General features: G+C 39.3%; 1 protein-coding gene across 1 annotated transcript in view; it reads right to left on the bottom strand.

Moving 5' to 3' along the window:
* Positions 1 to 335: 335 nt before the first annotated feature.
* The window catches only part of aspm (assembly factor for spindle microtubules), a 33,492-nt gene continuing 7,533 nt past the window's right edge, over positions 336 to 26,294 (bottom strand). Inside the window, exons 6-26 of the mRNA XM_030132752.1 lie at positions 26,104 to 26,250; positions 24,542 to 24,781; positions 24,396 to 24,463; positions 23,404 to 23,545; positions 22,390 to 22,520; positions 21,715 to 21,890; positions 19,868 to 20,013; positions 18,661 to 18,746; positions 18,353 to 18,565; positions 17,183 to 17,387; positions 16,839 to 16,987; positions 13,642 to 13,770; positions 12,603 to 12,797; positions 5,978 to 11,257; positions 5,536 to 5,685; positions 5,237 to 5,428; positions 4,560 to 4,752; positions 3,480 to 3,634; positions 1,322 to 1,498; positions 1,007 to 1,179; positions 336 to 589 (exon numbers count right to left, since the gene is read on the bottom strand). Coding sequence (XP_029988612.1) covers positions 487 to 589; positions 1,007 to 1,179; positions 1,322 to 1,498; positions 3,480 to 3,634; positions 4,560 to 4,752; positions 5,237 to 5,428; positions 5,536 to 5,685; positions 5,978 to 11,257; positions 12,603 to 12,797; positions 13,642 to 13,770; positions 16,839 to 16,987; positions 17,183 to 17,387; positions 18,353 to 18,565; positions 18,661 to 18,746; positions 19,868 to 20,013; positions 21,715 to 21,890; positions 22,390 to 22,520; positions 23,404 to 23,545; positions 24,396 to 24,463; positions 24,542 to 24,781; positions 26,104 to 26,250 — 8,450 coding nt within the window. The 3' untranslated portion in view covers positions 336 to 486. The remainder of the gene's footprint in view (positions 590 to 1,006; positions 1,180 to 1,321; positions 1,499 to 3,479; positions 3,635 to 4,559; positions 4,753 to 5,236; positions 5,429 to 5,535; positions 5,686 to 5,977; positions 11,258 to 12,602; positions 12,798 to 13,641; positions 13,771 to 16,838; positions 16,988 to 17,182; positions 17,388 to 18,352; positions 18,566 to 18,660; positions 18,747 to 19,867; positions 20,014 to 21,714; positions 21,891 to 22,389; positions 22,521 to 23,403; positions 23,546 to 24,395; positions 24,464 to 24,541; positions 24,782 to 26,103; positions 26,251 to 26,294) is intronic.

Below are 26,294 nucleotides of genomic sequence, written 5' to 3'. Positions count from 1 at the left end.
CTAAGACTTTTTTTAAAGTATTAAATGCAGATTTGTAAATTTAAGACTTAAGACTCTTCAAGATTTCACAGGAACCCTGAGGATGTACCCTGTATTTACCCATAAGTAACCAGGATGGGCTCCAGCACCCCCATCAACCCTCTTGAGGACTAAAAAGATCAGAGAATGTTTAATGTTTTCAATACAATGCATCATCTTCAGTGATACATCTATTTTTATATTTCTTATCACTGGAGGTGTTTTCTGTCTCCTAATAGAACTGAAATTTCATTCTCATAAGGACTCTGATGTACTCTGCTCCAAAACAAACAAAACAAGCCAGTTTATAAAAAAAAAAAAAAACAGGCAAATTCCTTTTATTCTGTACATTTAATGGAAAACACGTCAACAGGAAATGAGTGAATGAAAACATACATTCAAAACAGTCTAAAAATGGGAAATGGAGATGATTGAAAGACATTAAAAAACAACAAAAAAAACATCTATTTACAATACGATGGACAGTGTCTCTGCCACCATCTGAATGGCCCTCAGGGGGTCCACGATGTCTTTGAGCTTATCCTTTCGGAGAACCCACTCCGGTGCAAATCTGGAAAAACAAAAACACAATTGCTCATGTAAATACATATCAAATCGTGAATGCCCTCTTTACCTGGGTAAATTCCTCATATATGTAATTTTATGGAAAATTATTTGGTATTTATACAAAACGTGCTTCAAGGGTTTTTTTCCCCCCAAGCCTATGCATTTATTTTCCAATGAAATCATTCAATTCTCAAATGCATAAAGGAATTCAAGGCAATGCGACAAGATTAAATATTTGTGTTTGTAAGAAGTTGAAGTGTTTTACTGTTTATCTTTGTGCAAATATTGACATTTTAGTGCATATCCCTGTAGTTTACAGACATTTTTTGTTTAGATGAAAATGCCATGAAAATATGAGTCTCCTAAAATAAAGCGTCACCGTTATACATGTTCTGTGTGGTTCTTAGACACGCATACGTACTTTGGCGCTGGACGGGGTTTACGAGGTGTCGCTTGAATGTAAAAGCTCCCGTTGACCGACGCGTTCATCTTTTGCTTGACCACAGTTCTTTCCGCATCCATCTTGTGTTTGCGAGCGGTGAGGCGGTAAATACTTTGGATCCTGTCGAGGACCTTGGGCAGCTTCATAACCTCCTGAAGAAAATTAGAAAAGTTTCCATCACACTTTGAAAACCTACAGTATCTTCTGTAAAGTGGAATACAGCCTCTGCCAAATTAGAACTCTCAATATTAGAACATTTTTCCGAAAGCCTGTGTGTTTTTAGTTGCTCCGTACCAATGCTCGATGTTTGTCTTGTAGAAGCAGAGCCAGAAGGAAGCAGGCCTTGGTGAAGATGCTGCCGCCCTTTTCTGCAACTTTATCGCCCGCCTTCTCCCTGTACCTCTGCAACAAGTCCAGCAGCGTCTCCACAGAGTTCTCCACCGAATACACCGCCTCGATGGTCTTGTGATACTGTGGAAAACGGAAATAAATAAAGTTAAAGTCATTGCAGATGAGCAGCAAAAGTGCATATACGTTCATTCTTAAGACTCTGGACCAGTAAAGGAATATATTGATGGGAAATGTCACTGAAATGTCATTGGTCTAGAACAGGGGTGTCAAACTCATTTTAGTTCAAGGGCCACATTCAGCCCAATATGACCTCAAGTGGGCCAGACCAGTAAAGTAATAGAAAAATAGCCTATAAATATTGACAACTCCAAATATCTCTTTGTTTTAATGCAAAAAGTTAAGTAAAATTAAATTATGGAAATGTTAAAATGTGTACATTTACAAACATTCCTCTTGAAATAAACAACAAATAACCTGAAACAACCTGAAATTTCTTAAGAAAAATACATGCAATTTTAAATACATTTAACAATATCCACTTTCTAGATTAAATTTATATAATGCTTTGTCTATTAATGCATACTCAAAGCACCAATCCGGCCCCTCTGACCACCACCAAACATTCATCTGCATTCATACATCAGTGTGAGTAGCAGCACTGAAGGCAAGGTGGGTGAAGTGTCTTGCCCATATGACTAGGACAGAGCGAGACTCGAACCGCCAACCTGGTCGACCTGCTCTACCTGAGCCACGGCCGCACTTGTGATCAAATTGAGCTAAAATTAATTTGACACCATTGACTAATAATGTGTTCAGTGTAAATTTTGCACTTTGAAAATTCATCTCACAGGCCAGATTGAAATCTGTGGTGGACTGGTTTTGGTCCACGGGCCATATGTTTGATACCCCTGGTCAAGAATGTATACTATGCTTCTATTATTTTTTACATTGTTTTAATATTTTTTTTAATGATGTGACAGTTTGACACAAGACAAAGAAAGAGAGCTGTAAGAATGGGAAGATTCATCAGTAATGGATTCCAAGTCAAAAACAAAGAGAAAAATCAATGAAAACTATTTGTGATAAAATGAAGTAAGACCAAAATCAACAGTGAAGGGGTGATTCCAACATTACAAAAGTAACCCTTACAAAAATATTAGAAAAAAATCACACAAGAAATAGATCACTGTTTCACAAGTTGTTGCACAAGTTTGCAAAATAGCATCAGCTTCAAAATTAATAAAATTAAAATGTTTACTTTGTTGAATTTTGCAGCTGTATGCAACACAGTTTAGAATATTTGATCCATATTTGACTTGAATGCAAACTGTGTCCGTGATAAGTACTTTGAGTCTTGTGTTTTCAGAAATGAAAAAGCAGTGCTTGCTTAATGTCTGTTCATCATCCAATATGATACATATGGCAAATGCAACAGTGTGGGAAGAGGAACAGCTAAAATGAAAAAAAACAAACACGCAAATCTCAGAGCTTCAGCCCTTTTGCTGGATTGGTTTTGCAGAAGAGATACTGTCCATTTCATGTCAATCAGAGGTTAAACGAGAACAGAAAGTCTGCAGGGAAGTGAGGTCAGAGCTGCTGAGGAAATGATCTGTCCAGTGAATCGTCAGCGGAACTCGATGTGAACTTAGCTCTTAGAAGTTGCATAATAGCTTGTGCAAAGTTTAAAGTATTCCTTCCTTGACATGCCAAGTTTAATTCAGCCACTATATTTGATAGTGATTGGACTTTTTATTTTCAGATTATAAACTGTTTTGAAATAAAATAAAAACCAGTGGTTATTTAAAAGTCAGGCTGCATTAATGGTCATAAGTGTGGACAAGATGAAAAAAATATGCTGGGAAAATAGCCACAGTCCTGGCGCCTGTCATATAATATTAACTTTAATACATTTAACAATATAGTCTATAGCTCGCCATTTGGTGTACCCTCAAGCTGAACATGAGTCATTACAACTGAATAAAAAGAAGAATTCCCATTGGCTGATGGGGTGCCAGCGTTCATCACTCGTCCTGATATTACATTTAACAGTCAGATGTGTATGTGTGTGTGTGTGTATGTGTGTGTGTGTGTGTGTATGTACCTTGGAGAGGTTGAGGAGGATCTGAATGGAGTAGGTGATGACGTCCATGCAGGGGACGCTCCTGTTGCAGCAGCGGATGAGGGTGAAGATGACGTTGGTGGCTCCGCTCTCTACGAGACGCTCGCAGCACTCGGGGGACAGCCGGGTGGCGGTCTCTGCGCACGGGACAAGGACGTTAAGTTAGGACACGCAGCATTACAGCACGGCTTCACTACTGACCTAAAATCATCTGAACCAAGTCCATCTAAGTAGGCAGGTTGTCCTTCCTTGTCTTCATATTTTGTGCTACACTCTCAGCATCGACTATAAAGAACTCCATGAATTTATTCCTCTTGATCATATTCCATTTCAAAATTTCAGACTTCCTTTTCGATTTATCAGATCACAGTTTTCCTCTGAGTACCAATGTCTAGACATGCATTATGTAATAGATAGATATTCAAACTGCAAAAAAAACAAAAAACAAAAACATATTACTACCATCATTATTACTATATCAAGAGATTCTAAATGTTATACTTTAGTAAAAATAATTTTGGCAATGGTCACATAATAAATAAATATCTTCTACACTCCTTTCTTTTATTCTACATTTAATCAGAAGTGAAAGTTTCCTACTGCACGTATACTTCTGCTATTACAACAGATCCACATATACAGGACGTATAATAATAACACATCGTCTCTTCCTCTCTCCAGAGGACTCAGCTGAGGTAATTAACTCTCCAGACTTGAGGAATCTACATAAATGTTTCATATGCTCAATTTAACAGCTCAAAAGGCTGAATGATAAGCGTCTAGATAGGAAGACCCAAACTAACCCAAAATCCATGACTTAATGTGATGCTTGTGTGTTACTAGTTCTCAATTGTGTCCTCAGTTATTAGAGGATCAAATCCATGCCTGCCTCGCACCAATCAGCTGCATGTCCAACTACAACCAGCAGCTCTTGCGCTAAATTAAGAAAAAGAAGGATGTGTCTGGCCTATCTGTGTGCACAGCCGTCTATGCGCTTCCATTCAGATCTAACTGATATTCATATTGCCTACGTACCATTAAATGACTAATGTGAGGTCTTACCCAGATTTTTCAGGGCCTCCAAAATGTACGAGAAGTGTTTGTATCGAAGGAGATACTCCAGGGCGGATGATGTCTTGTTGCACAGTTTGTCCTCCTCTCGGGCACCAGCGGTGACTTTTTGCAAGCGATGCCTCAGCTTTACCACCTTGGGATTATCATTCAGTTTGCGGGAGCGGTATCCTCTCCACAGAGCCTGGAATTAAAAGCGGCAGGAGACAGAGAGGAAAAAAACTAAATAAACATTGCACAGGCAATAATGAGGTACTTTCAGTGTTTCAAGAGCAAGGCTTTTACTTTTAATGTCTAGTAGGACATAAGTAGGGATTCTGGATATAACACATTGCTACGGTACATGTAATTCATTATATATTTGTAAAATGTATGCACTGTCTAGCTTTCTACTGCACTTATTACACTGTATTGCTTTGTATTGCACGGATCTCTGTTATTTAGTAAGTGGGGACTGCGGATGAAAATTAGCACTGATGCTAACTCCGGCATATTTATATGTTTATACTGAAATGGAATGTATAAATGTTTTCATTCATGTGCACTGTCCCACCTAAATAAAGATACATACATACAATGTCATTGGACAAACACTCTCTTTTAAGAACAGTTAATGCCATTGTCAGATCCCCCTACCCCTCTCTATTTCTTTGGAAATCTGACTGTACCTGAGCTTTGACAATGCCCTGCTGAACCCTCTTCTGGCGCCTGAGGAGAAGGAACCTCCGGACGGCCTGCTGGATGACACAGGCGGCCTTTTGGCGTCGGGAAAACCAGCGTTTCACTGCTCTCTGGGCTGTAACCACCTTCCTTTTATCCTCCAGGTATTGTCGCCTTTGACACCAGGCTCTAACCCAACGCTGTCCAAAAAAAGAAAAATAAATAAATTCTTCATGGATTATAATGATCTAGTTTTGCTGATTGACAGTGTATTTTGGAACATTTTACTGACAGCTGCTCTCTGTACCTGTATGGTGATAACAGAATGAATCTGTTTTTTCGCAGACTGCAGAGCCCAGTGGGCTCTTACAGCTCGTTGAATCTTTATTGCATGGAGATGGTGGAATATGGCTGCAGTGAACTGGAGCCTCCTCTGTGCATTGGCTGCCTCCAGGGCCTGAAACACAAAGTACCACAATCATTTCTGGGCTCAACAATAAAGATTGTTCAATTGCCACACTGGGATAGTAAATCCAGAATATCTAATATTAAACAATTACACATTTTTTTGCAGAGCTGCTGACAGAAGTAGCAAAGGAATCAGCCATCATACTTTAGTGTGATATGATACCTGTACTGACAATCAAAATCCACTACAAATAAAGTCTGTCATCTAAATAGCTGCATCCCTTGTTAAATACTATACTGTAAACTTTGGGAAAAAAAACAAAAAAAACAAAACACATTACCTTTCTTCGTGCAATCCAGGCCCTGCAGTGCGTCTGGAGTGTGATGGCTGCCTGCCTCTTTTGGGTAAATTTTTCCCTTTCCACCTGGCAAAGCCAAACAGCCCGGATCCTGTGCTGCAGTTTTACAGTTGCCTCCCTCTTCTTCTGGAAGAGTCGCCTCTGGACCAAGCATCTCCAGTGTGATTGGATTACAGTGGCAGCTTGACTTTGTCGAACTATGTCCCTTCTGACATGCCAGCCTCTAAAAGCAGCCTGGAGCACGATGGTGGACTGTTTCACACTGAGGAACTTCTCTCTTTCTTGTCTCTGAAGAACCCAGGAACGGTAGAATCTTTGGATGATAATAGCAGACAGACGCATGGCTTGAAATTTAACTTCCTCCCTGTGTTTTCTGAATGCAGACTGGATCACAGTGGCTGCCTGATGCCAGTCAGCAACCTCTTTTCTGACCCGTATGCCCCTGTACGTTGCCTGAAGAGCGATGGCTGAGCGTTGCATTTCCAGGTAGTGTTTCCTTTGTGCTTTGGCTGCCACAGTTGCCCGATATTTTCGCTGAATGGTAAGGACAGATGACTTCAGGTTAAGATACTGCTTGTGTTCACAGTGGGCTCTGTAAGCTCTCTGGATAGCACTTGCGGCCTGATGCATCCGCTTGACATTTTGCCTGGATTTCATCCCACGATATGCCGCTTGTAATGAAATGACGGCTCTCCTCTGCTGTCGATAATGATTCATCTCAACGCTCTTCTGTCTCTGAGCTCTAAACCTCTGCTGTAAGACACAGGCTGCCCAGCGTTGCCTCCTGAAGGCAGTCTGCTCCTTGTGCCTCTTGAAGTTGGCTTGAATGACAATGGCTGCCCTATGCATTCTGGCAACCTTCTTGCGCACACAAAGACCTCTAAAAACTGCCTGGAGAACAACTGCAGAATGTCTGGCTTTGAGAAATTTTACTCTTTCTTGTCTTTGAAGAACAACGGCTCGGTAATGCCTCTGAATGATAATGGCAGACAGACGTAGGGCCTTGTATTTGACCTCCACTGTGTGTTTTCGGAATGCAGACTGGAGCACTGTAGCGGCTCTGTGCCAACATGCAACCTCTCTCCTGATGCGATGGCCTCTGTATGCTGCCTGAAGGACCACAGCTGCACTTTTCATTTTTTGGTATTGCTGTATTTGTTCTTTTGCTGCTGCAGTAGCACGATATCGCCGCTGAATTGTGATTACAGAGGATTTGAAGGCCAGATACTGTTTGCGCTCACAATAGGCTATATAGGCTCTCTGTATAGCACTGGCAGCCTGGTGCATCTGTTTGACATTTTGTCTTGTTTTCATGCCACGATATGCTGCCTGTAATAAAATGACAGCTCTCCTCTGTTGTTGATAATGTTCAGTCACCATGTTCTTCTGTCTCTGAGCTCTAAACCTCTGCTGTAGGACACTGGCTGCCCGACGTTGCCTCCTGAAGGCCACCTGCTGCCTATGCCTCTTAAAGTTCGCCTGAATGACAGTGGCTGCCTTGTGCATTTTTGTGACGTTCTTTCGGACACAGTGACCTCTAAAAGCTGCCTGGAGAACAACGGCAGAGTTCCTTAATTTTAGGAAGCGGCTTCTTTCTTGTCTTTGGAGAACATGGGCACGATAGTATCTCTGGATGATAATGGCAGAGAGGCGCATGGCCTGAAATTTGACTACCTCCCTGTGCTTTCTGAATGCAGATTGGATCACGGTTGCTGCCAGATTCCAACGACAAACTTCCTTTCTAGCCCGCTGGCCCCTGTATGCCGCCTGGAGGATGACTGCAGCCTCGTGCATTTTCTGAAACTGTTGCATTTGTTTCTTTGCTGCTGCTGTGGCACGATACCTTCGCTGAACAGTAATTACAGAGGATTTCAATGCCAGATACTTCTTGTGGTCACAGTGAGCTCTGTAAGATCTCTGTATAGCACTGGCAGACTGGTGCATCTGTTTGACATGTTGTCTGGATTTCATGCCACGATATGCCGCCTGTAATAAAATGACAGCTCTCCTCTGCTGTTGATAATGTTCAATCTCCATGTTCTTCTGTCTCTGAGCTCTAAACCTTTGCTGTAGGACACAGGCTGCCCAACGTTGCCTCCTGAAGGCCACCTGCTGCTTATGCCTCTTGAAATTTGCCTGAATGACAGTGGCTGCCTTGTGCATTTTTGTGACGTTCTTTCGGACACAGTGACCTCTAAAAGCTGCCTGGAGAACAAGGGCAGAATTCCTTAATTTTAGGAAGCGGCTTCTTTCTTGTCTTTGGAGAGCATAGGCACGATAGTATCTCTGGATGATAATGGCAGAGAGGCGCATGGCCTGAAATTTGACTTCCTCCCTGTGCTTTCTGAATGCAGACTGGATCACGGTTGCCGCCAGATTCCAACGACAAATTTCCTCTCTAACCCGCTGGCCCCTGTATGCTGCCTGGAGGATTACTGCAGCTTCACGCATTTTTTGAAACTGTTGCATTTGTTTCTTTGCTGCTGCTGTGGCACGATACCGTCGCTGAACAGTAATTACAGAAGATTTCAATGCCAGATACTTCTTGCGGTCACAGTGAGCTCTGTAAGATCTCTGTATAGCACTGGCAGCCTGGTGCATCTGTTTGACATGTTGTCTGGATTTCATGCCACGATATGCCGCCTGTAATAAAATGACAGCTCTCCTCTGCTGTTGATAATGTTCAATCTCCATGTTCTTCTGTCTCTGAGCTCTAAACCTTTGCTGTAGGACACAGGCTGCCCAACGTTGCCTCCTGAAGGCCACCTGCTGCTTATGCCTCTTGAAATTTGCCTGAATGACAGTGGCTGCCTTGTGCATTTTTGTGACGTTCTTTCGGACACAGTGACCTCTAAAAGCTGCCTGGAGAACAAGGGCAGAATTCCTTAATTTTAGGAACTTCTCCCTTTCTTGTCTTTGGAGAACAATGGAGCGATAGCGTCTCTGGATGATAATGGCCGACAGACGCATTGCCTTAAATTTGACTTCCTCTCTGTGTTTCCTGAATGTTGTCTGGATAATCGTAGCGGCCCTATGCCAACGTGCTACCTCTTTCCTGACCCGTTGTCCTCTGTAAGCTGCCTGAAGGATGACTGCAGCCCTACACATTTGCAAGTATTGTTTCCTTTGCTGCTTTGCTGCCATAGCTGCCCGATACCTCTGCTGGATGGTGATCACAGAGGATTTTAGGGTAAGATAATGTTTGCGCTCACAGTGTGCTCTGTAAGCTCTCTGGATAAGACTAGCAGCCTGGCATCTATGTTGCATGATTCGTCTGGATCTCATACCTCGGAAGGCAGCTTGTAAGACAACGGCGGCCGCTCTCTTGGCTTTAAAAGCATGCATCTCCTCTCTCATTTTTTTCTTGGCTCTGTAACGTGCTTGAAATACTTTGGCAGCCCAGCAGACGCTCTTGTAGTAAGTTCTCTGTTGGTGCTTTCGGACGTGAGATTGAATAGTCCTGGCTGCCATATGCTCCAAACGCAGCTGCCGTCTGACCTTGTATCCTCTACAGGCCGCCTGGAGACAAATAACTGCTCTGCGCTTTGACAGAAACTCACAACGGTCTCTTTGTGCCATCACCACAGACTTGTACCTCTGTTGACAAACCAAAGCTGCGGCCTTGAGAGCTACGAATTGATTTCTCGCCTGCATGGTGAGAAATTTTCTCTGAATGACTGTAGCTGCTCTGTGCATTTGTTCGATCTCCCTCCTGACCCTGTAACCACGATAAGCTGCCTGGATAGTTACAGCAGCAGACTTCATAGCTCTGTACTTCTGCATTTGTTTATCCCTGATCATTTTGGCCCTGTAGCGCTCCTGAATAATGATGGCGGCACATTTGGTGGCGAGGAAAATCATGCGCATTTTATACATCTTAAACTGAGCTTGTATTGCTGTGGCCGCATTGTGCTTAATCTGCAGGTCTTTCCTTACTCGAAATCCCCTGTAAACAGCTTGTATCTTTATAGTGGCCTGCTTCAGCTGTCTGTACTCACGTTGCTGTTTCTGGCAGATCATTAGAGCTCTGTACCTGCTCTGAATAATAACGGCTGCACTTTGAAGGAGAACGTAACGCTTTCTACATAAAAACATCCTAACACGGGACTGAATCACAGTAGCTGCTCGGTGCTTTTTCTTCATCTCTGTCCTAACTTTCATGCCTCTGAATCCTGCTTGCAGAGCAACACAGGCTGCTCTCTTGTCCAGGTATGCTTTCCTGATCGCCTTTCCTGCCACATAAGCTCTGAAGCGTCGCTGGATGACGATAGCCGCTGCCTTCTTTGACCTGTAATCTTCTTGTGCTATATGTCGACGGTAGCAGGCCTGTATCAGTGTTGCACACCGATTCCGTTTTGTTATTTGCTTCCTGTCAGCTCTTCCTCTCCAGTTAGCTTGGATAACGATGGCAGCGTTTCTAAGAGCCGCGTAATCTTTCCTTGTCTCACGAGCCAAAGTTGTGGCTCTAAATTTTTGCTGTATCACAGTAGCAGCTTTCCTCATGAGGAGGTAGTGTCTCTGCGTCGCATACTTCCTGAAGGCGGCCTGGATCAGTGTCGCTGACTTGTGCTGCTTTTTCAATAACTCCCGAGCCAATTTTCCACGATAGGCCGCCTGTATAGTAATGGCAGCACATCTCTTCTTCACAAACAGGTGCCTTTCTGTATCTCTTTTCACAGAGGCCCTGAACCTTCGCTGGATTACGACTGCAGCCAATCTAATCTTTGCCACTTGTTTTCTGACAGTATGCCCTCTGAAAGCACTCTGGATGACAATGGCAGAGTGGTGCTGAAGCTTCAGCCTCTGAAAGCGACGCCTCTGTACATTTCCTCTGTACTGGGCTTGAATGAGTAGTGTGCTTCTCTGAATCTTTCTGTATTGATGGAGACACCTCTGCATCCTGTACCAAGACTGAATTCTTACAACAGCAGCAGTTCTTTCTGCCATTTTTCTCTTGTACCATTTCTTAAAGGCAGCTTGTATCACCCTGGCTGAGCAGTTTTCTCTTTCTGTCTTCTGGGCTCTCCATCTTCGATACCCCCTTTGTATTTTCATCGCCGCAGTTCTGAGGATTAGATAGCTGTACCGCTGTCTTTTTGCAAGAGCCCATGCACGAGAGTGCTTCTGAATGACTGTCGCTGCCCAGTACATTCTTCCATAAGCAGCCGCCGCCCTCCTCATACGCCACTGTGCTTGGACAACAATGGTATAATATCTGAGGCGTTGGAAAGCCTTGAGGGCTGAAAACATCTTCCACTGAGCCTGAACAGACAAGAAAAAAATCCATGAATAAAAAAACAATTACCAGGGTGTCATTACTGTCAAAGAGAAGAAACTAATCAAGTAAAACCATCACAGGGTTCCTACAGGTTTCTACAAGTTAAATTTAAGACTTTTTAAGACTACTTAGAATAGAATTTAATGCCCATCCCAGAGTAAATTTCACGGCTATACTGGCAAATATTCATGACTCCTAGAATGTAGGAAAACGTAAATATTTACATCAGCAAAGATTAAATATTGCATATGTACTGTACACACCATGTAATGTTCTGGGATCATGTCTCAGCGGGGGCTGCAAAATTACTGATAATTGGTTCCAAATTTCAGTATAAATTGTTGGTTTGGAACAGGCAGAACTGAGTAGACTAACATTACTTTCTTTGCAGCTTAGATGTTTACCAGACACATTTAAACACAATACATTGAATAAGTTTGAAGCAACATAACTTAAGACCTACCATATCAAATTTAATACCTTTTAAAGACTTTTTGAAGGTATTAAATGTAGATTTGTAAATTCAAGACTTTTAAGACTTTTTAAGACCTCACAGGAACCCTGAATCAGTACTTGAGCAGAGTACAAGGTGACCTAGCTTATAAAATATGACACAACACATGTAAAATGTGCAACTTACTCAACCTATGTTGGCAGCCTTTTTCAGTGTTGGTGAATAATTACCTACAATTTTTCCCCCCAGTTTTGCCATTTTGTGAACAAGTGAGGCTAAACTACAAATTTAAGGTTTATTTTATCATTTTCATTTTAGCGTCACTTCTCTATTGTATTGTGCGTTGCTCGGACAGTTCAGGTGCGCAACAGAACCACCTGTCCATTCTGATTCCACATATGTTGTATAAACAGGATATTCTATTCTGAGAAAATAAAAAAAATTAAAAAAATTAAAAATGTCCCATTGATTAGAGCAGTATTCAAGCTACACATACTGTCTAAAATGTGCAAGTTGTAGACTATAAAATCTATTAGATTATACAAGTCAGCCCATTTTTCAAGTTAAGTAATGTTGTTATTTACTGAATAGCTTTAACGTTTTCAAAGCTCAACTTGGAAAATACTTCTGCTATAAATTCCCTTGAGTGGATTTTTTCTATTGTATTGTGTTTTACTTTCATATTATATAGTTAGAATTTCAGAGTAAATGTTGTGTGACTTGTCAGTTTTTAAACTAATACTTTTTCTAAATACTTTTAGTCAACCAACATTTCTCCTTAGCTTTGCTGTAGTTACATTTCTTCCTGGTTTGTGCAGCTATACTTATTCAATCAGCGGCCTTTTTGCACATTACTGTGGGTAATATGCATTTACCTGGATAGTGGTTGCTGCCTTATTCCGCAGAAGCTGGAGTTGAGCTTCTCTTTGTAGCCTGAGTTTCCTGCGGGCTACGTAACCTCTCCAAAATGCCTGGATGACGACGGCGGCTCGACTCTGCCTCTTCTCTCTGCGTCGCTGAAGAAAACTCCGCACAAGAAACTGGATTTTCACAGCAGCTGCGTTTCTCTCCTGTGTCACAAAAAAAAAAACCAACAACTACATCACACCTCAAACAGTACAATTTCACACTGTACACCTTTAAAAAAGAACAATTTAAAACTTCCAAGGGTGCCAAAAAAGATTCTAAGGACCATGTCTGTTAGAAAGAAGAATAACTAAACTCACTTTCAGGATTGTTTTGCAAACTGCCAACTATTTTTTGTCAATAACTAAAAGCTTGTTAATAATATTGTTTAGAATGCTTTTCAATACTAATAATACTAACAGCATCACAGGTGAACAATAACAAAATATCCACCTGGAATAAAAAACAATAGCTGTAACATTTATTATATTAAGTCCTTAGGTTTAATTTCTCAAAATAGCATTTGAGTCTAAATAAATAAATAAAATATAGAACTAGAAAAGTGCAGACCTCCGCCAAGGCAGACCCCCACCCCCATCCCATCCAAATCTGTCCATAATTTTTTGAGTTATCTTGCTGACAGACAAACAAACAAACTACCCCCCCCACTACCACCAAAATTTTATCATTTGTTCCTTGTGCCAGACTCAACATTTCCTGACAATCTGTCCATAACTTTTTGAGTTATCTTGCTAACAGACAAACCCTGATGAAAACATAACCTCTGCCGTTATACTTGGCAGAGGTAATAAGAAAATATACATGACCATGAACCTGACAAAATGGTAAAAACAACAGTTGCAGAAACACCACAGTGAATACATTTGGTATAAATACAAATGATTTAAATCTCTGTCTCATAACTGGGTTAAATTTACTGCTTGACGTCCAAAGAGCAAAGATAAACAGAACAAATCATATAAAAACTAAATGACTTGAATCTCCAACCTGGAAGAGCTGTAGGTCTTTCTTTAGTCTGTATTTTCTCCAGGCAGCCTGTATGACTCGAGCGGCTCTGGTTTCATTCCGCAGGTCGAGAAGACGCGTGCACAGGAAGGACAGGTAAGACATCACAACCTGGGAAGGGAATAAAAACAAAGATATACTTTAGTGTCAAAATCTTGGAGACGTTTTGTGTAAACTGACTTCAGTAAATTCGAAAATGGGTTTTTATTCACCTCATTTGACATGGATTCGCCGGTTATGATCTCAAAGCCTACATTAAATCAATCCCAAAATAAAGTGGAAATAAGGTGATTCATCCATCCTATAATATTTTGAATTTACCTTTTCATTGAGATTTAATGACTTAAGTTTTCAAGAGTTCATCACATTTACAATTTAACATCCATTTTACATCCTGTTGCACTGGGGGCAGAATGGGATGATGGCATGTGTATTCCGGTGACAGCTCTTTACAATTAGGTTTTATGTTGTTCTGGCTTCTCATTTGACTCCAATACCTTTAAACCCAAAGTTTACGATTATGCATTTCTTTGCACAGAATGCAGTGGTCTACAATGAGGGCCAAACCCTCTTAAAATTGTAGAAATTTCCACAATACTAGATTATGGAAGTTAAGATAATAGAACCATTTTTACGTATTACGAGTAGTCTATATACTGAATCTCCACACACTCAGGCTGTGTTTACTAGTAGGGTATTGGCAACTACTCTAGTATTTAACCAGGGTTCCTACAAGTTAAACTTAAGACCATTTTAAGACTACATGGAACAGAATTTAATGGCCATTTCACAGTAGGGATGTAGCAATATGAAAATTTCATATTACCATTATTGTGACCAAAGTTATCATGATTATCATTATTATCACGGTATTGTTGAAATGTGCTCAAAATGTTCAAAAAGTACTTATACACACACTGAAATAATGTAACCAAGTTGTATTTTGAAAAAAACAAATAAAATAACATGTACAATGTACTTTCTGTTTGCAGAAACATGTAAACATCAAACATACAAATGTGCATTGAAGACATTATGGCCATAAGCGATATCTGCACTAGGGGTAGGAATTGACAGGATTTTATCAATATCAATGCCATTATCGATTCTGCTTACCAATTCAACTCCTTATCAATTCTCCTATCGATTCCCGAGTGTTTTTTTGAGTGGGGGAAAAAAAAAAAAAAAAAAAAAAAAGAGTTGGAAAGGTCATAGTGGAGCTTGTTTGACCATGTTCCATATCAAGTTTGAGTTGTTTTAGATTCTTTTTCAAAGAGACAGAGAGATGTATGGGACAGAGGGCTCAGACCGGGTCCATGCGTACCTCCATCCCACATCTCTCGCTCTCTCTTTGTGCGCTTTGGCAAAAATTTGTGACTCCTAGAATTTAGGAAAATGTACGTATTTACTTCAACACCTTGATTCCCATCATTCATCATTTCTCACCGGGGGCTGCAAAGTTAGCGATAATTGGTTCCTGAGTTCAATATAAATTGTTGGGTTGGAACGGGTGGAACTGAGTAGAATAATGTTACTTTCTTTGCAGCTCGGTCATTTAACAGACACATTTAAACACAATACAGTGAACAAGTTTATGGCAACATAACTTAAGACCTACCATATCAAATTTAACACCTTTTAAAGACTTTAAAGTTATTAAATGCAGATTTGGAAATTCAAGACTTAAGACTTTTTAAGACCCTGGGGAACCCTGTACATATACAGTAGTTTGAGAAAAGACATCACGTGTGAATATCAGCTTATGGTATGAGTGGTTAATTCAGCATGGATACTGAATTACAGCCAGGTCTGTCCTTGTTGTCTCTTCCAGCAGTTTTTCTGCAAGTTAATTCTATTTGTCACGATAACCCTCCCTCCATTCCATTTACGTTGTCCATCACTGTCTACAGGCACCATATTTATATATCTAAAACCGCACCTGTATATATTCAAATCCGTATTTATATATATATATATATATATATATATATATATATATATATATATATATATATATATATATATATATATATATTTTATTTTTTTTTTATAACCATTTGCACTACATTCATATCAAACCGTATTTGCACTCTCCTTTTAAACACCTTTTAAACACTTTTTATTCAAATTTATATGACTGTTTTACGTGTATGTGTATGTTTATGTGTATGTTTGCTGCTGACAACACTGTGAATTTCCCCATTGTGGGATTAATAAAGGAATATCTTATCTTATCTTATCAACGACTGCATTTGCATTCATTTTAAAATACAATAGTATGGATGTAGTCTAGCTGGGTGTGTTATCAAACGTCCTAATCAGTTTTCAGTTTGCCGTGACTCTCATTGGATTCATGCTGCTTTCATTTTGTAGTTTTGCAGCACAATTAGCGATACGCATTTATTCCAAAGAGACATTTAAAAGCAGGAATGTTATGCAGTTTTATAGAAGTAAAGTTGATTTTAAAATCCAACTTGGCTTACGCTGTTGGGGGTCAACAGCAAAGGTACATCCTCAAAATCTATAAATCTGTCCACGATAATTGTTAGACAATCGATATGAACTCAATTTCAGCTACATCGACCCAATAGTGGCAGAATAATGGTCAGAGAACCAATTTTTCCCCACAAAACTCCACCTAGCGAATGAAAATGACACCATATGAACTCTGAATGGTAGCGAGAAGATGGACATTTGTACGACGATCAATATGAACCAAACTCAATTTCGGGGATATAATAATTACAGCTTGTCAAAATTGTAATATAGAAAGAAAATTATTGGATTTCAGACTTCTTTAAAGGCCCATTTATTTTTGAATAACATAGGAGGAAAAACTCAGACTGTTTACTGTTTAGCAACATTAGATTAGATAGAGTATTGTAATGTAGGACCCTCTCCTGAAAGTAATGATCCAGACCAAAGAGACAAGAATCTTTTAATTGCGCCTTAAAGCTGTAACATAACTCCCAGGCTACACCTATGACTGGACACTTTAATCAATATTCATTAACATGAACAATATTCTCTCCATGTTCGAAAAAAAAAAAACAAAAACATTAGTGCTGAAAAAGAACGAAACAGGGACCTAAACCTATTCTTCTGACAACTATTAAAAACTGTTCACGTAAACTCAGAATATTAAACCGACTTTTTACACTGGAAGTATCTGGCCTTACCTTCTCATTCGGGATGGTGTTTGACATGTCGGCTGGATTGATCATAGCAGGAACCCCACCGAGGAAGGACACGGCAGAGTTGACAAGTCTGAAGTTGTTTTTCTCATTTTCCAGCAGTTCTTTAAATTCCACACAGGGTGAATCGGGGGCTGTGTACGCAGAATAACACGGATAAGGTCACATCATTTGAGTTTCTGTGGAAAATATTCTACTATATGACCTTTATTACTCTACAGCTATGGAAAATGACCTCAAAACCATAATATTTTTAAGCTATATGATAAAGAAACAGTCACTTGAACATTTTTTACAGTGTGCACCTGAACAGACAATATGACATGTACCGTTCGGGCCCGTTGCCGAGAAGTCGAAGGAATTGTCAGAGTCGCTGGCAGAGCAGTTGAGCTCCAGGCGACCCCTTGGTGAGCACTCGACAGTCTGAGTGGTGCTGTGACTGACGGCCTCCTCTGGCAGCAGACTCGGGTGGTAATGGTGGATGAGGTGGCAGAGGACACGGCCATCTGAGAATGCCACAGTGAAGTTCTCCACCTGCAGACAGACACGCCATTTTCTTTTCTGCTTTCCAAAAGCACGATTTTGCCCAGTGTTTATTATAACTTTATTTTTGGCTCCTTTGCCTGAATCTGTTTATGCAATGAATTCACATTTGTAGCTTTCTCAGTCTGCATCTGGGATTGTACAGCGCTGATTTGAAACTTACTTTAATACACACTTAAGTCTTTTATTACAGGGAGATTATGTTATTAATCCAGTTTGTCAAGAGAATTACACAAACACTACATAACTGATTTTCAGGAAACTTAGAGCGGTAGGACATGACTAAAGGATGAACCCAATAGAGCAGACGTATGCAAAAGGATGGAGGCTGAAATCCTTTTTTTAATTTATCTTTTACATATGAGTATTAGAGCAAATGCTAACATAGAATGTCAACACTCGGTTTAAAAAATTAACTGAGTAAGTTAACAGCAGAGAAAAAGGATAAAGATCGTTATTTACCTACATCTGCCTCTCACCTGAAATTTACACAAGGAAAAGTATGTGAACCCTTTGAAATGTCTTGGTTTCCTGTATGAATTGGTCTTAAAATATGATCTGATCTGCATCTAAGTCACAAGTACACAAACACAATGTTTTTAACCTACAAGCTATCAAACAATTATAATATTTCATGTCTTTACTGAACACAGTAATTAAACTTTCATAGTGCTGCTAGGAAAAGTAGCCCTTTAGGACAAAAAAAAAGAGCTGCTAGGACTCAGGAGTTTGCAAACCTGAAGTCCAATCAATGAAATGAGATTCGACTCAGATGTGGAGCTACTTTGACTCATAACAAAAACACTCAAGAGGTTAAGAACATTGTGCATTTGTACTTGTGACTTGTATGCATCTCAGATCCCATTTGATGCCCAGTTCATGTAAAAACCAAGGAAATTTCAAACGTCTCATACTTTTTCTTACCTTCAAACATCACGGTGTTTCCTGTAACTCACCTTCAGACTGTAGAAGTCACATACAGAGCGGACCCAGTCCATCAGCAGGGTAATCTTGGTGCTGCTGTGTTCGTACGGTGCCTTGGCCTTTGCAGGACTCGCCTGAAAGCCTCGATCGGCCCTCAGAGACAACAACCGCCGCTTGGTCCTCAGGGTTTTCTTCAGGAAGCCAATCTCCTCCCTCAGCTGATCTTCATCCAAAATCACCTCCACCTTCAGAGGCAGGATTGAAAAAGTGACGCAAACCTTCATGCTGGTAATAAAATCTGTTTTGTTGTTGTGAACTAATGGCCAAAGTGAATACACACATGAAAAGCAAAGATGATTTTCCACAGGAGGCTGAGTGTCTTCTCTCTGTGTCCGTCTACGATGTCTCTGGAGTCAATCACGGAGCCTGAAAATGAAGATACGTCCAAAAATCAGTGGTTTACTTTATTTATTCAGCAACAATGTTGATTACTCACCGAGTTCTGAGGTGAGGATGTTTGTTTTCTATCGTTTTTAAAGTGAATATCTGACATTTCTGCGAGAGGCGAACGGCACTTTCCATGATTTTCTAATGTCAAGTAAAGACTGATGAGTATTAAATACACTGGCTGATGTCCTCGCTGCAACCATTTTTGATTTTAATAATTCTAACTGAAATATTTTGGGGTTTTTTTGTACCTCATAGAGCAGGGAAAATATTCTACACTTCTCCCATCTATTTTTACTTGGGTTTTCATAAAGTTCAATAACAGCTTTTTGTGATCAAACACAAAATGTAAGTAGTGCAAAATCAGATATCTCTGCTCCAGTACATGAACATTAGAAAACTCAGTCTACCACAGTGGTAGAAAATAAAGCCCAGTTTAACCCTTTTAGGACTGCCATTATAACAGACTGCATAGGTGTCCTAATGTTTCCTTTGCAATGAAGTGTCAGAAAATGTCTTTTTTGCCAATTATTTTGCACATCTGTTTTAAGGAAGAACTTAACTTTCAATATCTGGCCATTAATTATCATTATTATAAATAATAAATAGTTTAAACAGTGTGTTTTAGTAAAAAGAAAAAAAATGATTTGAAGTTTTTAGCATAGCTATTATTAGAAACAACTGTAAATGTGCATAACAACATTTTTTGACATGGCATAAATAAACTTTCCACTATTTCACATTTGCTCAAACATGCTTTTTGGTCTTGAACATTCAGTACCCATATTAGAGCTTCATATTTTTTGTTATTTTCAACCTGTGTGGAAGTCTCAGAAACAGTTCCTTTCTACTAGTAATAGAGTCCCACATTGCTGCTGTAAAGTGTTACATGGTGTCAGAAAGCTCAGAATTTCACTTTTTCAATGTTTTTTGAATTTTGTGGATAGCACAAACAGTTCAGGAGTTACAGTCATTTGAATGTTATAAAGTGCAAAAATGCAGCGCTGGAGAGATAGCTGTTGTTGAAGGGTTAAAGATTTGACACATCTGAAAGTGAAGATCACACAAGGTGAAAACCCATGAGTTAAAGTGATCATTACCGTGGTCGTCTTTGAGGTCGACACCTTTGCTCTTGAGCACTTGCAGAGCGATGTCGACATTGTGGACCTTCTGAAGGCGGCTGATGGCTGGAAGACGGAGCTTCGCTGACAAACTCCAGTCCTGGATGAGTAGCTCCATCACCCGTCTGGAAGAAAAAAAAAAAACAGTTTTTCAACCCATCAGCTTCCAAGGTCAATCAGGGGTTCTGCAGATGTTATCCAAGGACATTTAATGTCTTAAGACATTTTTTAGACAAATATGAACACAATTTAGCTGCCATTTTACTTAGATAATAGCAAAAAAGTGTACAAAAGATGTGAGAGAAAATCAGAGAGTCCTGGAGTTACTTGTGGAGGTGAATAAATCAATTCACAAGAACATAACTACGCCTAAATGTGTGTGCAGGAACACTGAGTACTGGATGATGGCAGATGTTTGGTAATAAAGGCATAGGAGTTGCCTCAGAAAAGACAAATGGAACCATAATGCTGCCATAAAAAGCCTTTACCCCAATTTGTCATTTGAGCATTTTTGTTACATAAAGATCCAAAGTGTGAAATGTGCTTTTCTAGATCCAGATTTTGTTGAACCTTCACATCTAGAAACATTGATTTTTCAACAATTTAACTTACTATACTCTTGATGGGTCTTTTCCCTCTGATAATTTCTGACTAAACTGTACAGTTCATATAAATGCTAGTGTTATTGTTGAGTATTGATTTTAAGTGTGGCTAAGACACTTTTTTCAAAAACCACAAGTTGATGTAATTTTATTAACAAAATAGTAACTTAATCTGATCAGTTTTTAAATCTAGTTAAATTGTACAGTTGATTTAAACCCGAGGGCTTGTTGCTGAAATGTGTCCAAGTACATTGTTCAAGGTGTAACTTGATGGTAATATAAGAATCAAGGCATTTTACAGGGTTCCTACAAGTTTCTACAAGTTGAATTTAAGACCTTTTTAAGATTATTTAGAACAGAACTTAGTGCCCATTTCACAGCCATACCGGCAAAAATTTGTGACTAAATAAGGAAAATGTACTTATTTACTCCAACGCCTAGATTTCCATCGTTTTGAGTCATTTCTCACAGGGGGCTGCAAAGTTAGCAAATCATTTTTTCCGAATTTCAATATAAATTGTCCGGCTGGAACTGATGGAACTGAGTAGACCAATGTTACTTTCTTTGCAGCTGGGACATTTAACAGACACATTTAAGCATAATACTGCCAACAAGTTTATGGCAACATAACTTAAGAGCTACCATATCAAATTTAATACCTTTTAAAGACTTTTTTTTAAAGGTATTAAATGCAGATTTGTAAATTTAAGACTTTTTAAGACCCTGTAGGAACCCTGATTGTAATGTTCTTCATAGAAAGTGCCTCAGAGTTATTTGTCGTTTCCTAAGCGCAATGCAAAGAGCTCCTCTTACAAACACCTTTCTGAGTCCTGATGAGCTCCTTTTCCATTATTTTTTGTGCTACCTGTAAAATTGTACTCAACGCTTTTGTTAATTACTATGCTAAAAAGCGTAACATTCAGATCACTGGATTTTAGACCTTGTAAAGACCTGCATAAACCTTCTGAATGTGAATAGTTCTGTCCTTCCAAAACAATCACAAAGCAATATTGTTATAATACAGTATATCTCTCTAGTCTTTTGAGACCATCCTGGATTCAAAAGGACCAGACAGGAAGTAAAGTGTCCAGAACTGCACTGTTTGGAGCCCGAAACACTTAATTCTGCTCAGCTGCAGAAATAACAGCAACTGAGGCCGATCTCTGAAGAAGTATCCCAAAGGGGATCAGAGTAGCCCATTAAAATTCATTATGTCTCACTCACACTAGACGGATGCCGCATTTCAAGTCAACTGCCAAATTCTTCACCGCAAAGTTGAACTCGTCCAGGGGCGTCTGTACGTGGGAGACGGGTAACCCGAGGAAGCCCAGATGTCGGGGGAGGATCCCCTCTCCGCTCAGGAAGTCCCGGGAGAAGGCCAGGAGCAGGTCTTTACTGGTCTATTAAGGAGAAAAAACAAATTAACAACATGGTAAAGGTTAATGAGACCCCAAAACAGCTAATTAGAAAAGTTGGAATAAACTATTAAAAAGGTTCATTACAGTAAGTTAAGATGGATTAAAAGTTAGGGACCCAATAATACAGAGATAAAATAGCTTTGCCATGTGTTCAGAGATAGATATGGGCTCTCCACATCTATATTTATCACTTAGACTGAATAATCAGATCCACTGTTGTTCTATTCACTATCAGCTTAGGCTTCAAAAGACCCAAACTTCAGTAAAGAAGCACATAATTAATGCCATCCCATCAGACAAAAGACAGGATATGAAGGTTAAAAGTAAAATGACAACATATCAGTGCTGAAGTTTTCATATGATCACTATAGGGTTTGTTTCATTTGATACTGAAGAGTTTTCTGGCCAGTGAAGGTGGAGGAGAGACGATGACGACATGTTTTTATGAGTTTAAAGTTTTTTGTTAAAATGAAGAGGATACCTTGAACTCTGCGTCCATGCAGAACAGACAGGGGTCATGCTCGATCAGTCTGGACTCTTTGGCCTTGTCCAGGAAACAGACCAGCAACAGCAGCTTCTTCAGAGTGAAGCGAGACAGCGCCTCCTCATGGCCTAGCCAAGGAAAGTAAAAAAAAACATTTTAACAAGTCACACATTCAATTAAGTTTTCATTACTAAAAAATATGCATGTTTTTAATGCATGATTAACTTTCAGAAAACTAAGTGACAGACATTTGTTACGTTATGTGATACACACAGTTTTCTAGCATTTACATCAGTAAGTAGTAAAGTTAAACTCACAATAAATTATTGTATTTTTACACTTTTTACCCCTCCAACTGAAGGGGAGGCAAGGGATATTGTTTTTTGGTTCGGTTGGTTTCTTTGTTAACACTTTAGCAGCAAAACTATTGATTGAATTCATACCAAATTGGGTTTATAGATTGCCAGTGACCCAGAATAGATGTGGTTACATTTTGGGAAGTGTAGGTCAAACTTCCATTTTTTTTAGGAATTTTTAAAATCTTTTTTCCCCCCATTTACTTACAATGGCCGAAATTTGTCTATGCTGTCTGTCTATATTGACATCAGCACATGCATAGACACGATGACAGCAGCAGGATCAATGCCACAATAAGCTACAATACGTGTAATGGGCGGGGTTTGTTGTAATTGGCACCACTTGTTAAAAATGTTTTCTGCTTATAAGGCCACACGTGTTGTTCTACTTTATAGGGCAGTGACACATGCAAGTTTAGCAGATACAGTTTTAGTTTACAAACTCATCCTTTTATTTTTACCAACAATTTTTTAAATCTATTTTATTCAGTCATCTATATTGTGAATAAGACATCTACCTTAATATGAAGTCTGAATGAAAAGTAACAACCAATGTGTCATGTGATTTATATTGGATTAAATTATTATATCGAAATCCCCAAAGAGGATTTCTCCCGACAATATTTAAACTCAATGACAGAAGTCTCTAAATTACCGTCTTTGTACAGATGAGGTACTTTGGCGTGTCTGAACTCTGCAGCGATGTCTGGGTTCCACAGCAGCCGCTGAAGGATGAACATCGCCAGACCCAAGGCATCGCTGTTGCTCTCCAGTGAAATCAGCTCCCCGTAGATCGTCTGAGAATGAGCAACACGGCATCCAGCATTAAATCAGATTATGGTATAAGATTAGAACACGGGTATAAATTAAGTGTGGATGTTGATTAATTCCTGTTGCTCACCAGGAGTAATGATCATCTGTGATTAGTTCATACTTAATAGATGAATGTTATCCAAGTTGCCTCATAAAATTCATTAATATGCAGTCAAGCAGCTGGATTAAAGTTAGATAAAACTTTACATGACTTGAGGTTTATGGTCCTGAATGTCAGCAAAGTGTCCCTGTAGCTTATGCATATTGATGTGTGACCAGCATTAGATGTTAGTGCATCAAGGTGTGGGTGTGTGTGTGTATATATATATATATATATATATATATATATATATATATATATATATATATATATATATATATTTAAAAGAAATAAAACTGTTTCACCATTTATGACGGGAATTTAATCCTTGTGCAGAGTTTGCATTTGCCTCTTGGGTACATTGGATTATGTAAATTTCTGCATTAAATTTAAAATAATGGCCTCATTTTTCTGAAACAGATCCTGTTCTGCTTACAGATAAGCTGAGCAAATACATGGTCTGAAATACAGTTTTACACAACTGAAATCCATCCCATCCATCCCTTCAGTATGCAGTATGCATTCCCTGTGAATTCTTTAACAGATCGCCTATTAAATGTGGCCTTAAAGTCAGAGAGACCTGATAGTTGTTTTTTTTTTGTTTTTTTTAAACGGAGAGCAACACAAATCCATGATACAGCCTCACACATTACTATCAGCTCTACTGCTTATGATTTGTGTGATAAATCTTTGGAGTGTAAAGTTATAGAGAACAGAACTTCGCATCAGATTACCTCAAGCCCGATCCGTAACCACAGAGGATTGTATGAAAGAAGCCAGTTGAGAACTTTTTGGCGTTCACCTGAAAAACAACAAAAATTACTTTCACTTGTGTTTGACGGGTAATTCTAATCATTACGGGGAAGTGTAAGATGTTTACCTATGTCCTTCCAAAGATGGCGATCTTTGCGCACAAGCAGCCTCTTGGCCTCCACCTCGATCTCGAGCCTCTGAATGGCTTTGACCATGGCCTCGGACGTGAACAGCTGACAGGCTGAACGGCGCAGGCGGTTTAGCTTCCGTCGGGCTGTGTAGGTGCTGTAGGACATCTCCTCTTTGGTGGGAGCTTTGGGAACGCTGAACCTGTCGTCGCTGCCCATAGCAAGGGATACAGCACTCACTAAAGCGAAGGATTAGAAGGAAACAATTATTATAAGAGTGTGTTCTAAAAGAGACTGGGCTTAAAGTTGCACACAATGAGTGAATCATTTACATATCAGGGTTTCTGCAGGTATCAGCAAATTTAATTTAATGCTTTTTAACACCTTTTTTAATGCCACTTTAAATTTAATGTCCATGTCCAACTACAGATAGTTTTGTATGTAGTTTTATGACAGTTTACCGTCTACAGGCTTTAACCAGGTTCTGAATAGTTCCTCCTCCATTCACTTCTGCTGAAACTTGCATTTTCCCATTTTTCCAACATTTGCTAATATTCCCTCCATTCTTTCACCACAGTATGAGCACACTCACAGGACGGTGTATTCTAAGCATCCAGTGTTGTGACTTCATGTATCGGCCATAAACAATAGCCAATTAAAGGGTTCCGCCTGTTAATCATCACACTATAATTCCGATCAAAAATTATTAAATGTTTATACAATCAAAATAAATTGTGAATAACTGCTTATTTTTCCATCAAGTGTATTAACTTTTTAATGCCTCTGGACATCAAATTTATTGCTTTTTAATGCCATTTAAGGCCTTAAGTTTCACAAAATCTATTTAATGACTTTAATGCTTTTTAATGACCCACAGAAACCCTGCATATTTATTGAACAGGGTTTGTACACATTTTTCGAGGTCAAATTCAAGCACTTTTAAGTGTCATTTTCCAAGTTTTCCAGCACAGCACCTTATTGCTGGGGTTAAACATATATCTATAGGAATACATATACACATGATTATATTTTTCACTTTTTATCACAGTGCTGTACATTGTATTATGCTATAAACATCTAAAATTATGTTGCATAATAGAAAAAAGTTTAGAAAATAAAGGAGAACGAAGAGTTGTATCCAAAAAAAAAAGGAAGCCACTTGGCATTCTTCAGACACACTCTCATTGAGCCAAAGATTAAGATAAAAATTTACCTGGAGTCAACCTGAGAACACCCGCTAATTTTCTTTTTGGACAAAGTTTTATTTTTCAAAACGTATCACTTCTCTGTAAGTAGCTTTGGCTTGAAATCTAACCCAGTAGACCAAAAATAAATAAAAAATAACATCCCAGACTGATATAATTGCAAGTACTTTCAAGCACTTCAACTAAACTTCAAGCACTTTTCAGACCTTGAAAACACAACATTGAAATTCAAGCACCCATACAAACCCTGATTAAAATAAGACAGGCATTAGAGATTATGCTCTTACATGTACAAAATATTTCACTAAATGATGTTGAAATATTGAAGTCTCCTGAATGTCTATAAGAACCCCTACCTTTAGTGACTTCAGTGTTGACTTTAAAGTCATCTGGGGTGAGGACGTAGTTGATCCACCAGGTGAATCCTCTCTCCTGCTTCTCAATCCACCTCTCATCGTAGAACATGTTCTTGGCAGCAAATGGCATTGGATGTCGAGGTATGGCTACAGGGAAAAAAGGCAGAAAGCAAAACAATGTAATGGTAAAC

The sequence above is a fragment of the Sphaeramia orbicularis genome, chromosome 4, assembly GCF_902148855.1.
Source record: "Sphaeramia orbicularis chromosome 4, fSphaOr1.1, whole genome shotgun sequence".
Lineage (NCBI taxonomy): Eukaryota > Metazoa > Chordata > Actinopteri > Kurtiformes > Apogonidae > Sphaeramia > Sphaeramia orbicularis.
This window is presented reverse-complemented; position numbering and strand designations above follow the sequence as displayed.